This window comes from Vulpes lagopus, chromosome 16 (assembly GCF_018345385.1).
Source record: "Vulpes lagopus strain Blue_001 chromosome 16, ASM1834538v1, whole genome shotgun sequence".
Classification (NCBI taxonomy): Eukaryota; Metazoa; Chordata; class Mammalia; order Carnivora; family Canidae; genus Vulpes; species Vulpes lagopus.
The window spans coordinates 11,379,394-11,398,008 of NC_054839.1; the positions used below are offsets into that span (position 1 = coordinate 11,379,394).

General features: G+C 37.9%; 1 protein-coding gene across 1 annotated transcript in view; it reads right to left on the reverse strand.

Moving 5' to 3' along the window:
* Positions 1-18,615, reverse strand: part of PCCA (propionyl-CoA carboxylase subunit alpha) — a 394,660-nt gene that overhangs the window by 274,910 nt on the left and 101,135 nt on the right. Inside the window, exon 7 of the mRNA XM_041731155.1 lies at positions 12,309-12,440. Within this exon, the coding sequence (XP_041587089.1) occupies positions 12,309-12,440 (132 nt within the window). The remainder of the gene's footprint in view (positions 1-12,308; positions 12,441-18,615) is intronic.

Here is an 18,615-nt window from a genome sequence, read left to right on the forward strand (position 1 = left end):
ATAAGTACCCTTGTCTTTTAACCCTCAGTCAAGCACTTTTCTTACTGCATCCTGCAACTTGAGTCATGGGATCGAACCCCGCATCAGGCTCCCTGCTCAACAGGGGAGTCTGCTTCTCCCTCTCTTTCCTTTTTTTTTTTTTTTTTAAGATTTTATTTATTTATTCATGAGAGACACAGAGAGAAAGGCAGAGACACAGGCAGAGAGAGGAGAAGCAGGCTCCATGCAGGGAGCCCAATGTGGGACTCGATCCCAGGACTCCAGGATCATGCCCTGAGCCAAAGGCAGATGCTCAACCACTAGGCCACCCAGGCGTCCCCTCCCTCTCTTTCCCACTTGTGCTCTCTCTCTCTATCTCTGTCTCTGTCTCTCTCTCTCAAATAAATAAAATCTTTAAAAACTAAATAAAATAAAATGTCAATTGAAGTACTTAGAATATTTGTTTTTATGTTAATACTACTGAGAAAACACTGGAAAGTATAAAACCAAATGAAACAAAATATTAGCAATCCTATTCCTATGGCTTCAAATCAGGAAATAGGAAAAAGGAATAGTCCAACGATATGATTCAATTCAAGTCTCTGTGGTTTGTTCTGCAATTCCAGCCTATAATCCCAGTTTATTTTTATTTATTTATTTTTTTTTTTTATTTATGATAGTCACAGAGAGAGAGAGAGAGAGAGAGAGAGGCAGAGGGAGAAGCAGGCTCCATACACCGGGAGCCCAATGTGGGATTCGATCCCGGGTCTCCAGGATCATGCCCTGGGCCAAAGGCAGGCGCCAAGCCGCTGTGCCACCCAGGGATCCCCTATAATCCCAGTTTAAAGGAACCCACACTCTGGTTCTGAAGTTACTTACCACTTGAGAACACTGATGAGGTAAATATTAAATCATATAGGTTACAGAACAGGAGTTCCATGTGGGACCCAGCAAATTTAACAAAAATCCCTTACCCCTGGACAAGCAGAGCAGGACTGATTCCATTTTGTGCTACACCTGCCACCTCCTGTATGACCCCCACATGACCTGCTTATTGCTTAAGGCGCTGCCCCACCCTAGTCAAGCTGGTGGGCACACCCTAATCGGAAATGTAACCCTGCTTTGTGCCCGCCAAAACTGTGTGCCAATTCTGACCAAAGTAATAGGCCAGCTCAAATGGATACTATAGGCTAAGATGTAATTCAATTGGCCACCTGCGTGTGGACCAACATGACTGTGCAACTTTCTGTGTATCCCATGGGCCACCGGCCCCTATAAAGCTGCTATGCCTCTTAGTCTCGGGGTCCAAGTCCCTGCTCCACTGTGTCGGGTATACTTGGACCCAAGCTCGAGCTTGTAAATAAACCCTTGTGTGTTTGCATTGGTGTCGACTCCTCGGTGGTTTCTCGGATTCGCAATCTTGGGCACAACATTCCAAAAATGGAGAAAGAGCAAAGACAGCACCAGAACCACTAACCATTTCTTTTACTTCCCTCTTACAGCACAATTTACATTAGAAGAGCTCACTTAACCCAAGAGCAAAACAGTGAAAAATTCTGTTTAACAGAGAATATTATGGGAGGGTTGAGCGATGTTGCTATAACCAAATAAGCAGATCACAAAAATGTCAAAAGGAGCTAAGAAAAATCAAGTGCCTTTCCTACAAGCCTGTTTGCTACTACTCTCCAGCCCTCACCTGAGAGGCATCAAATGGTAAGAACCAATACCAAAAACATAGGTGCTGGAGACAGGAGGTGTGGGCTCCAACACCTGCTCTCAGTGAACTGGTCACCTCCCAGGGAGCCTCCCGAATTCGGTTTCCTCACATGTAAGATGGAGATAGTGACAGTATCTATCTCATAGGGTCATTGAGAGGATTAAATGAGTCAGGGCTGAAATACACCAGAACGATACGCGGCACACAACGGGCTTGGCAATCTGTGATAAAACGGGCAGATTGCCCCCAGAGTCCCAATTGTCCCTTGCCTGCCTGCCTTTAATTGGTCTATCTTGTGGTCACCATCCATCCTCTGAATCCACAGAACACAGAACTAATACTGGCATTACAATACTGCAAAAAATGTGCACCTGCATCCCCAGCACATGCCACTGAATCAGAAGATCTGTGCACTCATTGTCGCTGGTGAGCAGGGAAGAGGAGCAGGGAATGGGAAGCAAAAACTATAATAAGGACAGGCAAACAGGCAAATTTAAACAGATATCCCTGATGCTAAATACCCAATTCACTCCTACAGTGACTCAGACCATACTTCTCTCCTTTCTCACTCACTACAGTATAGCCTACTTACCAACCCTGAATTCTGCACTCACTGGATGAGAGTCCTGCCACTCATTCACATGGGAAGCTACTTAAGAATTTACTTTCCTCAGCTTCTAGAACAAATTAGCAACTGTTTTCGGTTGGTGGGGTGGGGGGGATCATTGGTTCAAAATACTATGGGTAAAAGCTTTTCAGGACACAAAAAGCATCCTCAAACTATTCTGCATTTTTGTACAAATTAAGCAAAACTTTCAACAGTCCTGGGTTCAGGAAATTGATTCCAGCTCACTGGGTTTTCCAGACAGCTTTGAGTCAAAGAGAAGACTATGAATACACTCTCAAATCTTTCTAAACTTTACTACACATTTTTATAATTGTAAAACAGCATGGTAACCATAACTGAATTTTTTTTTTTTCAAATAAAGGCTTTGAGGCATCATCGGGAGAGTCATTCTTGGTTTAGTAGGGGAAAAGTATACGTCTAATATTGTACTTTGTAATTACTAGGACATAGCTTTTCAATTTTTTCGGTACTTTGGTTTTTTAAATGATTTGCTTCATGCTAATTTGTGTTGTTATTATTTGGCTCTTCCTGCTAAAGCAAGAGTACAGTTTTTAAAATCTGGCTAATTGGGGGACAAAAACAATGACTACTTTAAGCCTGTCCTTGAAATTTACAGACCTCATTCAAATACATTACCACGCTCTGCTCTGAGACATAAAGGACAACAGGAACGCAGAGAAGTTTAATGAATTTCTCCCAAAGTAAGAATGCTGAACAGGTATCACAACGAAAGGCGGTGAGTTTATTAATGGTGATTGCTCCCTCTGCCCCACTCCTGACGTGTACCAGATCAGAGAAGCTACAAATTCAGCCTCCACCAGGCCCTCCACATGATCCACTCTGCTCCATCCTAATACTTTAGTTTAGGCCTCTATCATTTCTTTTTTTGTTTTGTTTTGTTGTTGTTGTTGTTGTTGTTTCAGATTTTTTTAATTTATTCGTGAGAGAGAGAGAGAGAGAGAGAGAGAGAGAGAGAAGCACATCGATGTGCTTCAATGTGGGACTCAATTCTGGGACTCCAGGATCATGCCCTGAGTCAAAGGCAGACGCTTAACTGTTGAGACACCCAGGTGTCCCAGGCCTCTATCATTATCCAGGAAAAGCACTTTTAATTTACTGACCAACCTCAAGTTTTGCACTGCTCCAATCCGTTTTCCACATCACAAATAAAAGTAAGTTTTCTAATTATACAATTTTATCACATTAACTTTTCTACAGGAAACCAATCAGAGGCTCCCAATGCCATAAGAATAACCTACAAATCCAGGCACATCGCAGTCAAGGCCACACATATCTGGATCCTCATTTTTTCTCCAGCTCACTCTTACTACAGCCCCAGATGCTGCAGATCTGCACTTTTCCAAAGCTCCTGCAGTCACTCAGCTGCAAGCTTTAACAATAAGGTGTTTTCACTGACCTTAGAGTTGTGTCTCCATCACCACCTTCACTTTTTATTTAATGAACTCACTACTACTCAAACTTCAGGCATCACTTAGATAGCACTTCCAATGGAAGATCTGCCATGACACCCTCACACAGGTTAGGTGCCCTCCTACATGGGTCCCCTGCACTCTGAGTTTTGAATTATTAAAATGTATTCAATTGCCTACTTGTAGGTCAACTACGGTGACTTGAAGCTCTTTGAAATCAGGGCCTATAATTCATTATTCGTTGCTAAACAAGGGGGCTGGGCTTTCGAGACCCTGTCTTCCACCAGCTTCAGATGCATACTCTACACTAAGCTCAAGTTCCTGAGATTAATGAGATGTTGAATAGACCAGAACTCATTAAAGGCAAATATTTGATACCAGATGAGAATCACTTAGGAATCATACCTTGTAACTATTTCTCTCTAATCAAAAGAATGACTCAAGAACAAAACATAATGAAAACCATTCCAGAAGACTCTTTAGTATTACACATGAGGTTTTAAAAGAATGCAGTTAGGGTGCCTGGATGGCTCAGTGGTTGAGAGTCTGCCTTTGATTCAGGTGTGATCCTGGGGTCCTGGGATCAAGTCCCACATTGGGCTACCCATGGGAGTGCCTGATTCTCCATCTGCCTACATGAACGCCTCTCTCTGTGTCTCTCATGAATGAATAAGCAAAATCTAAAAAAAAAAAAAAAAAATTTTTAAATGTGGTAAACCATCTCTATATACCCTCCATATAACAGCCTAAATATCCAAATGGGAAAGAAAGAAAGGTTTTAAAAAGCAATGTAACAAATTGAAACCACATTAATTTCAAGTTAGAGGTGAACATTACTTGGGGAAAGAAAGAATACAGTTGTCAAAGAAAAAAAAATTTAGCCTCATTCAAATACAAAAAATTGTACAAACTCTAGAAGTATCTAGAGTTAACACATACATTCTCCCAATGGAAAAGTTTTGCTAATGCAATTGCTAAAACCACAAGGTATTCCAAAAAAGTTACACTATTTGCATCAGCAAACTTCTATCTTCATTAGTACCCTTAAAAGTAATCTTGTACCTAAGAAATTCTAAACTATATTGTGAAAACAATGTAGTTCCAAATGAATGTAGGGTTACTACACAGGAAACTAATAACCAAGCTTTTAAAAAGTATATACAACCTCTTATATCAAATAATTAAAAGTAAGCTACAAGTAAAACCACCCTGAAAACCTATAAGCGAAACTAAAGGGCAGTCCTAACATTATTTTTAAATGTTTATCTGAAAACTATAAGCTGCACGTTCTATTGGGGCTTACCTACTTCAGGGAACAGGTGTCAAGAACTGTATATAAAGTTAACACAGGTAATGATAACCTGCCATTATTTTAGAGTATGATTAGATCTTAAAGATCACCTAAAGCATAGGAGGAGACAAAACTAAAAAGTTAAGTGGATTTTTCTTCTACTTGCTACTTATCCCTTTCCAAATTAATAGCAGTTGCAAATTCAAATGCAGGCTGTCAAACACAGGCTCCCTGAAAAGACGACCACATTGAACAAGCAAAACCAACTTTATTATACCAACTACAGTTAAAGATACCATCACCTTGAGGCAATCTGGGAGGTTCCAATAAGTTGTTCTATTGAAGACCCTAGATTCAAAACTACCCTAACTCAGATCCTTAGAAGCTGCCTATAGTTTATTGCCATGTGGACTTTCTCAATATGGCAGCTTCCTTCATCAAGCCAAAAACTAGAATCTGTTCTCTAGTCTCCTAAGATGGAGTCTAATATAATGAAACATAATCACAACAGTAACACTCAATTAATTACTTTCCCCTATCATGCAACTGAATGTAGTGATATCCAATTACCTTTGCCCTATAACATAACCTAGTTCAGGGAGTGACATGCTGTCACCCTCTGCCATATTCTAACAGTCAGAGAAACAAATCACAGGCTTTATTTACCCAAATCACAGGCTTTATTTACCCAAACTGAAGAGAAGATTACATTAAGGCCTGGATGCCTGACAGTTCCTCAAAAAGTTAAACATGGAATTATCATATGACCCTACTATTCCACTCTTGGGTATTTACCCCAGAGAACTCAAAACAGATACTCAAATAAACACTTGCAGACAAATGTTTATAGCAGCACTACTCACAATCACCAAAAAAATGGAAATAACTCATTCATCAACTAATGAATGGGTTTAAAAAAAAGAAAAGTGGTATAGTCCTACTATGGAATATTACCCAGCCATAAAAAGGAATGAAATACTGATATACACTACACATAGACCCCAAATTCTGCTGAGTTTATTATTAAACCTATATAAAGTCTTTATTTCTATAATTTATAGTTATATAATTTCCATTTAATTTTATTAGAGATTCAAACTCCCTGGCGAGATTCTTTAAGTGCTTTTTAATTTATTTATTTGAGAGACAGAGAGAGAGAGAGAGAGAGAACATGCAAGCAGTGGGATAAGCAAAGGGAAAGGGACAAGCAGACTCCACATTGAGCACAGAGCCTGATGCGGGACTCAATTCCATCACTCTGAGATTACGACCTAAGCCAAAATCAAGAGTCAGCTACTTAACTCACAGAACCACCCAGGCACCCCTGGCGAAATTCTTTATATGCTCATCTATTTTCTCCACATTTTCTTCAAAAAAATTTTTGACTTATCAATCATACCTATTTTTCAGTATCTACACCATATGTGGGTCTATTTCTGTTTTCTGTTTTACTTTTTCTCTTGGTTTTCTCAGTATGCTTCCCTTTCTTTGGTATGTCGAATAATATGTACTAAATGGCAGATAACATGTATATCATGGTTCTATGTGTAAAAATTTATCTCCTAAAAGATTATTCACCCAACAAGTATTTAGTGAACACTGACTATGACTATGTGCCAGGCATCATGTGTAAGTGATGCAGTTACAAAAAGAATACAATCCCTCCAACAAGTTTACAATCCAGTGCAAGTAGACATTTAATCCATCATTAAAATGGGCAAAAAGGCCTACAAAAATCTGAGCTCCCTACTACATCTCACTTTAATTATCTCATCTCTGACTTTTCTCTCCCTCAATCACAGAAGCCACATGATTCCTGGTTGTTTTGAACATCAAGTACACTTCAATCTCAACACCTTTATACCTGTTATTCTTCCTGCCTAGTATGCTTTGCTTTTCCTCCTGATACCCCCATGACCTGTCCTGTCACGTCTTTAGATGGCTTGCTAAAACTATTTAAAATTGTGAATAGAGGGGATCCCCGGGTGGCTCAATGGTTTAGAGCCTGCCTTCGGCCCAGGGCGTGATCCTAGAGTCCCGGGATAGAGTCCACATCAGGCTCCCTGCATGGAGCCTGCTTCTCTGTGTCACCCCCCGCACCCCCCTTCTCTCATGAATAAATAAAATCTTTAAAAATAAATAAATAAGGGATCCCTGGGTAGTGCAGCGGCTTAGCGCCTGCCTTTGACTCAGGGCGCAATCCTGGAGACCCGGGATCGAATCCCACGTCGGGCTCTCGGTGCATGGAGCCTGCTTCTCCCTCTGCCTCTCTCTCTCTCTCTCTCTCTCTCTCTCTCTGTGACTATCATAAATAAATAAAAATTTTTAAAAAGTCTTTAAAAAAAAAAAAGAAAACAAATGCATTTAAAAATAAATAAATAAATAAATAAATAAATAAATAAATAATATTTTGAATGGAGTCCCCCACCCTCCCAGCATTCCCCTTCCCCATTCCCTGTCTTATATATCACCATTGTATGTACTATACATTTGATTATTTGTTTATTGTCTCTCCTTCTTCTATAGTATAAGCTCTATGAGGACAGGAATGTTTTTATTAGTGTTGTTCATTACTACACCCATAGCACTACAAACAGCATTGGATAAACAGTATGCACTTAAATATTTACTTAGTAGATGAAGGAATGAATGATTTAAAATGTGATGGGCAAAGTGTAGGGTACTAAGGGAGAATACAGCAGAGGGCCTAATCTAATCTAGACAGTCAAGGAATGCCTCTGGAAGAAATGTATGTTGAAGCTACCTAAACAATGAGAGACATTCAGGAATGAAGACAGAAGCAGAATCAACACATATGACAAAATTTAGTATAGAAGTTTCAAGAATCTGAAAATGTCATATATGACTGGTATACACAATGTAAAGGGTAAACTGGCACCTTATCATTTTGAAGAGAAAAACAAAGGCTAGCTATTTAAAGGATTTAAATGAGTAGCCATTCAAGAGTTTTTAAACACAGGCATAGAATTGAAATTGGATTTCTGAAAGGTCACTCAAGCTAGTGTTGAAAGTTAATTGGGGGGCGTCTGGGTAGCTCAACCAGTTAAGCAGCTGACTCTTGGTTTCAGGTCAGGTAAAGATCTCAGGGTTGTTGGACTGAGCCCTATGCCCAGCTCCCAGGGGAATATGCTGGGAATTCTCTCTCTCTCTGTACCCCTCTTCCTGCTTGTGCTCTCACTCTCAAAAATAAATAAAACTTTCAAAAAAGAAGACTAAGTTAGTTAGATGGGACCAAGACTAGCTACAAAGAGATCAATTAGAAGGTTGACAAAGTAATACAAATTAATGATGGTAGCTGGAACTTGGGTGCTAGCATGAGCAAAGAAAGCAAATGGATCAGAAAGATCTATAGGTGACTTCTCTCTAGCAATATTTTTCAAGAATAACTCTAAGTTTCTAGCTTGAGAAACGATGTAGAAAATACCACCACTTTCTCAGGCAGGAAAAGAATCAGATTGAGAAGTTTATAGCAAGAGTCAGTAAACATTTTCTGAATGGCCCAGGTAATAAATATTTTAGGTTTGTTGCGTGACACAGTCTATCACAATTTCCCAACTCAGTCACTGTTAATGAAAAGGCAGCATTCAGCAATACATAAAGGAAAGAACATGGCTGTGTACCAATAATACTTTATTCACAAATCAGGTGAGCATGGAGCCATAGTTTGCCAATCAATTAGAAAGAAAATTATGAGCTTAGTTTTTAACTTGTTACTTTCAAGGTGTCTCAGGGGCATCAAGCAGAACTGCTTAAGCACTTACATGTGCAGTTCTGAAGTTTGAGATCTAGCACAGATATGCATATAGATATAGACATAGATTTAAGATATGAGCTGTAAGAATAAATAAGGCTGCCCTAGGGTGAGAGTGTACAATAAGAAAAAATTTCCTACTCGGAACCCAAAATAAAACCACCATTTACAGAACAAAGATAGGAAGAACAATCAGCATGAAAACTAAGAATGAGCATTCAAAACAAGCCAAAAAACACAAAAACAAGACTAGAACGCAGTAGTGTGCCAGAAGTAGATATTTCAAGAAGGAAAAAGTGACCAAGAGACTCAAATGTTCCGAAGAGATAAAGGGCAGGACAAACTAGGTAATGAATTTAGTGAGAAGGAAAGGTTGCTGGTAGCCTTTGCAAAAGAAATTATCACGGAAATGAGGAAAGAAACCGGCCAATCATAGATTAATGATTAAGGACAGGTAAGGACAATTCTTCAAAGAAAATGGAAAGACTAAGGTGACAGCTATGAAGTGATGAGGGGTTACTGTGCTCTAGGAAGAGAACAATCATATTTCTTTCCACTAAACTGGAAGCGCCATGTGGTGAGGGATCACGGGCATCCTTGCTGTTTATCACCACATCCTTCCCACTTAGCCCAGGGATCAGTACACTTTTGACTAAGGATTTTTCATAACAAGGGTAATGGAAAAGACTGAAAGATATGTTTTCAGATATAGAAAAGAAAAAAAATAATTAGTAAAGACTGTAGAACATGAAGGTTACCAGGGGTACATCTGGAACCTAACATGAACTGGCTCAACTGAGGATGGGAGGATCTTTTTCTTGTTAACAGGAGAGAGGGGGCAGGGGAAGAACATGAATAGAGATTAAAGTAAACATAGGGGGATCCCTGGGTCGCCAAGCGGTTTAGCGCCTGCCTTTGGCCCAGGGCGCGATCCTGGAGACCCGGGATCGAATCCCACGTCGGGCTCTCGGTGCATGGAGCCTGCTTCTCCCTCTGCCTATGTCTATGCCTCTCTCTCTGTGTGTGACTATCATAAATAAATAAAAAATTTAAAAATATATATATATATTAAAGTAAACATAGGCAAGAAACTGAGGATATTAGTAGAGGCCAAGCTTGCTAACTGTCCTATAACACATGAAAGATACACAGTCAAGAATCACCCAGCCCAAAACTAACAATAATTGACAGTGAAATGAAAAGTTTTTGCAGACTAACCCAAATCACAAAGTTAAAGTCTACATAGGGACACTCTTCTCTAATGAAGAAAAAAAAACAGAACTTTTCCTGGGAAACACACAAGCACAGACACATACACACACACTTCATTTTCTGCATTTCTTTCCTAGAAACCTTCAGCTGCTAAAACTGCGTACTTGCTGAGGACCTATAGCTGAAATCTATAATCATCTATAGCTACACCACTTTCCACCAGAAACACATTTATGATTTATGTTTTAGGGATACCTGGGCTCAGTGGTTGAGCGTCTGCCTTTGGCTCAGGGCATGATCCCGAGTCCGAGATGGGAGTCCCACATCAGCCTCCCTGCAGGGAGCCTGCTTCTCCCTCTGCCTGTGTCTCTACCTCTGTCTCTGTCTCTCTCTCTCTCTCTGTCTCTCATGAATAAATAAATAAAATATTTTTTAAAAAATAATAATAATTTATGTTTTATGCATCTGGATAGAAGCTCAACACAAAGATACATACAGAGAATACAGAGAACATCATAATGTTTCAAATGTTAAATACATACCATCATTTAAATGAAGTCCAGAGAGCTAAGAGAGTATTTTTAAAACACCAAGTTTTTCCTATGAAAGTAGGAGTCAATACTAATTATGACTGAATGGGAGAAGATATTTGCAAATGACCTATCCAAAAAGGGTTTAAAATCCAAAATGTATAAAGAACTTATACAACACCACCAAATAATAATAATAATATAATAATATATATAATAATATAATATAATAAATATATATAAATATAATAAAATAATCTGATTAAAAATGGGCAGAAGAACCTGAATAGACACTTTTCAAAAAAAAAAAATACAGATGACCAACAGACACATGAAAAGATGCTCAACATCACTAATCATCAGGGACATGCAAATCAAAACCATGATGAGATAATCACCTTATACCTATAAGAATGGCCAGAATCAAAAAGACTAGAAATAACAGGTGTTGGTGAGGATGTGGAGGAAAAAGAACCCTCATGTACTGTTGGTGGGAGTGCAAACTGGTGCAGCCACTGCAGAAAACAGTATGGAAGTTCCTTTAAATATTAAAAATAGAAATACCATACCATAAAAAAAAAAACATACCATACAGTGATTCTACTACTGTGTATTTATCCAAAGAGAACAAGAACATGAATTCAAATATATGTACCACTATGTTTATTGCAGCATTATTTACAACAACCAAGATATGTAAGCAGCCCAAGTGTTAACCCATAGATGAATGGATGAAGAGGTGAAACACACACACACACACACACACACACACACACACACACACACACAGGGAATATTATTCAGCCTTAACAAAGACTGAGATCTTGACATTTAGGACAACATGCGTAGACCTAGAGGGTATTATATAAGTGAAATAAATCAGAGAAAGACAAATACCTATTTCATTTATATGTGGAATCTGAAAAACAAATAAACAGAATCATACATTCATAAACATGAGGAACAAACTGATGTGTCCAAAAGGGACTGGGGGGTTCAGGGATGGGTAAATGGTTGAAGGAGAGTGGGAAGTACAGGCTTCCACTTACAGAGTAAATCACAGGGATAATAAGGTACAGCACAGGGGATATAGTCAACAGTACTGTAATAGGATTGTATGATGAGAGATGACAGCTACACTTGTGGGGAACATAGCATAATGCATAGAGTTGTAGAATCACTATGTCATAAACCTGAAACTAATGAGACATTGTACACATCAATGATACTTCAATTAAAAAAACTAACCATGAAATAAAATGCTTAAGTGATTTCTTGCTCCTTTTAACTTATATCATTTAAAATAATCCAGGGGTGTTTGCTTGGCTCAGTCACTAAAGCAGGTAATTCCTGATCTTGGGGCTGTAAATTCAGGCTCCATATTGGGTTTAGAGATTACTTAAAAATAAAATCTTTTAAAAAATAAAATAATCTGGGACACCTGCGTGGCTCACTGGTTGAGCGTCTGCCTTCGGCTCAAGTCGTGATCCTGGGGTCCTGGGATGCAGTCCCACACCTGGCTCCCTCTGGGGAGCCTCCTTCTCCCTCTGCATATGTCTCTGCCTCTCTCTCTGCATCTCTCGTGAATAAATAAATAAAATCTTAATTAGTTAATCCAGTGTAAACAGTAATGATTTATTTTAACCTATGCATGTATATTTTGTAAAAGCAGTAATTGCATTTTATCTTACGCTTCTCACAAAATGTTTGACTTAAGGACACGTATATTACAGTAAAATAGTTTCTCACCTTGACTACTCCATCAAAGCCAGGGATTGTGTTAACCTTTGCTTTCTTAGCTAATAATTTGCTTTCAATCTTGTCACCCATGGCGTGAATAGCATGTGTGTCAGGTCCAATGAAAACCACATCTTCTGCTGCCTGTGGAGAAACACAAGTAGAAATTTTAACAAAAACAGTATCGTGCTTGACACAGAGTCACAATTTTATAAAAACAAAAAATCATAAGTATATTTACTAATTATTTACATACCAAAAACAACTTAAAAGCAAAGCATTTGGGCAACCCGGTGGCTCAGCAGTTTAGCACTGCCTTCAGCCCAGGGCCTGATCCTGGAGACCCAGGATCGAGTCCCACGTCAGGCTCCCTGCATGGAGCCTATTTCTCCCTCTACCAGTGTCTCTGCCTCTCTCTCTCTCTCTGTATCTCTCATGAATAAATAAATTTAAAATAAAATCTGAAAAAAAAAAAGCAAAGCATTCAGGCCAATACATTAAAATATGTAGTATTGTATATAGCACAAGTGCACAAAGATATAGAAACAAAGTCAGGCTAAAGAAAAATAACAAAAGAAGGATTCCTGTTTGATATTAACAATATTCTTTGGGAAAACGACTTCTGTAGTGTTATATTTATATAAAGTATCCTGTCACCTAACCTAAACAGTAGGTTCACCTTTAAAACATCTTACAAAAAAATAATAAAATAAAAACACTTTATAAATCTTTGTATTCTCCATACCCTACAGCACACTGCCTAGTTCAACACAAATGTCCTTTTTTATTAAATACCAACTCTGTGCCAGGCTTTGAGATAAATATAGGGGACGTGGATGAAAACCACAGGATATCTACTAATTCAAGGAAATGTGATTACTGATACCTCAGGGAAATAGACAAAAGAAAGTACAGAATGTTTACATCCTTGTAACTATAAGAAATGAGTCAAGAATACAGTGGGAATTTACCAGGTCGATTATAGTTTCAACAAAAACTATATAAATATAACTATATAAATGTGATTTATATATATGTGTGTGTGTGTGTGTATATATATATATGATTCTATATTAATCACATTTAGTTCCCCAGCAATGGATCTGCCCCTGTGTTTATGGTATTATAATGAACAAAATGCTAATGAATTTTGCCAATGAACTAATCAGGGACAGAACAAAATATGATGTAATTAGTGCCACCATAGGGCATGGTCTACAGAAGTCAAGGTGAGGATTATACTAAAGTAAAGGATGACGTTACTGGGTAAACAATGGAGGCTAAGTATGAAAAAAGAAAAATCAAAATGTACGCAGGGCACCATCAGAGTCAGGAGCCCAACTGCTGATTCTCCCAGCACCTTTGATCAGGTGTTATAAAGAATAAGTCACGGGATCCCTGGGAGGCGCAGAGGTTTGGCGCCTGCCTTTGGCCCAGGGCGCGATCCTGGAGACCCGGGATCGAATCCCACGTCAGGCTCCCGGTGCATGGAGCCTGCTTCTCCCTCTGCCTATGTCTCTGCCTCTCTGTGTGTGTGTGTGTGATTATCATTAAAAAAAAAAAAAAAAAGAATAAGTCGTGTATTTTATGCTTCATACTCTGTCTATGGGCATTGGTGCCAAAAAGACTTTTGGCTTGGGAAAAGAGCTTCAATCTCCTTATAGGTATATTATCCAGAGTAGCTACTACAGTATGTTGCTTGGATTGGCCTCTCAGCCATTATAAATCAAGAGGATTAAACGCACCTAGAAGCAGAAGGTGGAAGGAGAACAGGGAATCAACAAAAGGAATGTGAGATAAATAATTGGGGGATGAGATGATGACTTAAACTTTGCACATGCTAAATTGAGATGTCTATGGGATAGTGCTCAGGAAGCTGACAGAGATGTCTAGAGGTTCTAAGAGGAGTCCAGGCTGAGATAGGGATTTTCAAAGGCATTAAATATAGGAGGAAATTAAAAGTTGTAGCTGAAATCACTCAGATAAAATGTATAGAAAACCCAATACTTTTCATTATGCCCAAAAAGCAACACAGAAGAAAAGGGAATTTTTTTAGATTCTGAATTAATAACCTCCTTTCCTTTGTCGGACAATGAGAATAATAAGCACCTTTCAAGTTTGATTGAAGGATTAAATAAAATAGTACAAAGCTGAGTGCCACAACTGTTAGTTCGTATGTCTTAATCAGAAGTCTTCATAAAAAGAGAACACTAGAACAGTAAGATGGTTAGGTCCAGAGACCCCAAAATACATTACAGGAGACCAAATACCTCCAAGTACCAGTTATAAATGGCAGAATGCTAGATAAGAATTCTCTTCAGCCAAAACAAAGTCTCATGAAGTCTCTCCCCATCAAATGTTTGTATTTAATTTTAACAGCAGAATTTTATCTTCTTAATTAAAAAAATCTTTTGTGAAAACTCCCAAAATGTAAACACATGAAAAGTGGAACTGCTCTGTAAGGGGAGAAAGTGGTTGTAGGTTTACATTTCTACATACTCCACATGTCTCCAGCTTGATCAACTAGTCATTTTGGACCACAGCAATTATCATATTCATTTCTTCTCACCCAAAACCTGCAACCCACTAAATGCCAAGTCACGACAAGAGGAAACATGATTGTTTCAACTACCAATTGTCTTTCCATATTCTCATTTTACTTGCTAAGATAGAAGGATTTTTTTTAATTATAAATGCTATTTTAAATACCACTATGCTACACAGATGTAATCAAGTAATCAGAATACCCATGTAGACAGTTGAAGAAATAACATAAATGAAAACATCCAAAATACATTATGATTATACAGTAAAACTTCTGATTAACAGGAGCCCAACAACGAGGAACCACTGATTAACTAGATTTTTCTCATACATTCTGATTTGAGACAAATTACCCCAAAATGCAAAATTGCCAAGAAAAAAAGCTCACATCAAGAATTTAGTGACTATTCTTTTTGGCCCACCCAACAGAAAAGAAAAAAAGCCAGTGGTAAGCTGGATAACTACTCAGACAGATGTTTATCCAGATGTTTGGGAGCATTCCCTGGGTTAGTCTGTAAATGTCATTAAAGCAAAATGAGAATGCAGTATTCTAGTTCCTAACTCCCATAATTCTTTGACCAAAAGAGCAAGGATGAGGTCAGGGTAAAACGGCAAAAGTGATAGGGCATGTTTTAAAAGTTCTGAGATTTTGACCAGTCATCAATGTGATTTAGAAGGCCAGAATTTATCACTAGTACCCTTCTGATAATCTTTTGTTCACCCTAGATCTTTTGTCATCCATCCAATTCTCCATCTCCCTTAATCACCAGTAAGTCTTTTTGACATTGTATAGCAATAAAATGTACTCCTAAATATATGCTTTTTAAGGTCTTTGTAAATTTATAATGATGGTAAGTATTATACTTGAAGGCAGCTAAATGTCTTACAGTCATGAAAAAAAGTAAGCATTATGAGGGCATGTGGGTGGCTCAGTCGGTTGAGCATCCGACTTTTGATTTTTGGCTCCAGTGGTGACCTCAGAGTCATGAGGTCATGCACTGCATCAGGCTCCATGCTCAGCAGGGAGTCTGCTTAAGACTCTCTCTCCCTCTCCCTCTGTCCTTCATCCCCCTCTTGCAGATGCCCTCTGTCTCTCTCTCTCTCTCTCCAAAATAAATAAATCTTCATTTTAAGTGGGTGTTTTTTAAGAAGCACAGGAAACCACTTTGTGATACATAGGAAGCAAACCATAAAAAGTTAAAATCACAAAAAGTTGAAATCACTGCTCTAAAGATTCCTTTCATTATCTAACTTCTGTGATTTTTATGGTTCTGGTCAAATTTTCATAGAAGAATGAGAACAAGAGTTCATTTTGAACAGCATGTATGGGGAATAATGAGATTTAGCTTACAACAAGCTTTATGTTGTGAATGAAGAATAGATATAGTCATTTGTGAAAACAGTACGATACATAATTCGTTTTCAGAAATACAACAGTTAGTAAACTGCTATACTATGAATTCAGATTACTTTTAAATTCATATACTTCAGGCTAAGATACTACTTGGGTAACTGTAAAATCAGGGTCAGACAAGAGATACAGCCATGAAAAAAACTGCTGAACTACCCAAAGACTCAGGTTCTAGGCTTTAATGTATTCCTTGCTAAAAAAGGAAAAAGAATTTCTGGTATAAAAGGTCAGTTTAGGATTGGTTTGGGGAACTCAGTACATGAGATTAAAAAGTGATCCAGTGAGAAAGCTTTCAAAAATTAATATGATTATGTCAAAAAGTACATAGTAACAGATAGAAAGGCTACTCCCTGAATATGATGATAACAGTATGAACATCAAACATAATAGGGAGATTACAAGTTAATTCATCTTTTCAAGACCTCAGGAAAAACCTTTTTCTATCTCTATTCAATTACTTAAACTTCTTAGACATGTATCACTCATTTAAAAAATATATACAGCTCTTTAAAAAGCAATATATAGAAAAACTAACTTCACAGATAAACGTAAGTAAAATGAAAGGATCAGGATAAAATCCCTTACAATGGTTTTACAAGGAAAAAAACAATACTAGAATTAAAAAAAAAGCAAAAGAGAAAAACATACCAACACAAAACAGATCAAAACTGTTATCTACTCTTTCAAAACAAGCTAAAAAACATTTCTTAAAGTTATAGAAAACATGAAATAACATAAATTAGAATTAGAAATGTTCAGAAATGAGGTGACAGACCTCAAGATAAAACCAGAAATGAAGGGCAGCCCCGGTGGCGCAGCGGTTTAGCGCCGCCTGCAGCCCAGGGCGTGATCCTGGAGACCCTGGATCCAGTCCCACGTCAGGCTCTCTGCATGGAGCCTACTTCTCCCTCTGCCTGTGTCTCTGCCTCTCTCTCGCTCTCTCTCTGCATCTCGATGAATAAATAAATAAAATCTTTAAAAAAAAAAAAGAAATGAAAAAGAAATATCACTCTAGAAATTAAGACTAACCCAGAGGGAATTCAAGAGTGAATAAAGAAAACAGATAATGCCTTATAAGAAATAGAGGAAACTTTTCTTAAAGATCAAAAAATGAAATTATTTTTAAGGTATAAAAGAAAATGACAAAACTGAAGAATAACAACATCCAATATATGGATAAGAGGTGTCTTTCAAGAAAATAAAGCAAAGAAAGAATACCAAAAACTATATTCCAAGAAAATGGTCTTAAAACTAGAAATAGCAAAAAGACATATACTACAGTAAAACTGAGAAATTCCATCCAGAATGATCATGATACACTCTAGTAATAATGCTTAAGAGAAAAAGAATATATGACTTATATAAAAGAGAAGCTTCATTTATCACAAGACTCTGACAGTAATCCATGCAAAAGAAAATGGAATAACATAGTCAAGAAAAAGTATGAGCCAAGGATTCTAAATCCAACAAAACCGACATCCAAGAATAAAGTATAGAGAAAACATAACAACAAACAAGAACTCAGGGCCTCTTTCTGAGGAATCAAACAAACCTGTAGTTTGCAAACTACAGGCTGTGAGCCTAATCTGGCCTGCTACCTGTTTCTGTACAATCCACATTCTAAATGAATTTTGGCAGGAGCATCTGGTTGGCTTAGTCAGTGAAACATGCAACTCTTGATCACAGGGTTATGAGTTTGAGCCCCACATTGGGTGTAGAAATTACTTAAAAATAATATATATGTGTATATGTAAAATGGATTTTAGGGAAAACAAAGATTTTGGGGGAAAAAATTAAGAACACTGTATCCTGGGGCACCTGGATGGCTCAGAAGGTTAAGCATCCAACTCTTGATCTAGGATCAGAATCTGCTTGGGATTCTGTCTTCTCTCCCTCCCCCTCCCCCTGCTCATTCTTGCTCTCTTTCTCTCTTTCTGTCTCTCTCTCAAATACATAAATAAAATCTAAAAATGCACTTTAAAAAAAGAATACTATATCCTGACATGTGAAAATTACATGAAACTAAGAGTTTCATTGGAAAGTAGCCATGCTATTAGTTTACATGTTGTGTGTCTGCTTTCTCAGTACCAGAGTAAGACTGAATAATTGCAACAGACTGTTTTGCGAAGCCTAAAATATTTGCTATCTAGCCGACCCTTTACAAAAGAGTTTACCCACTCCTTTCTAAAAAATGATCTTCAGAAAAACAAAATGACTAAAAAGAGGTCAACATAAAGGACCTGTGATTATTTGTAGGACTAAAACCAAATTAAGGCTATGGAGAGAATATACTTTATACCAGCTCTATTATCTTTTTTGCTTTCTTTTTTTTTTCTTTTTTTTTTTTTTCAATTTTTAGAGAAA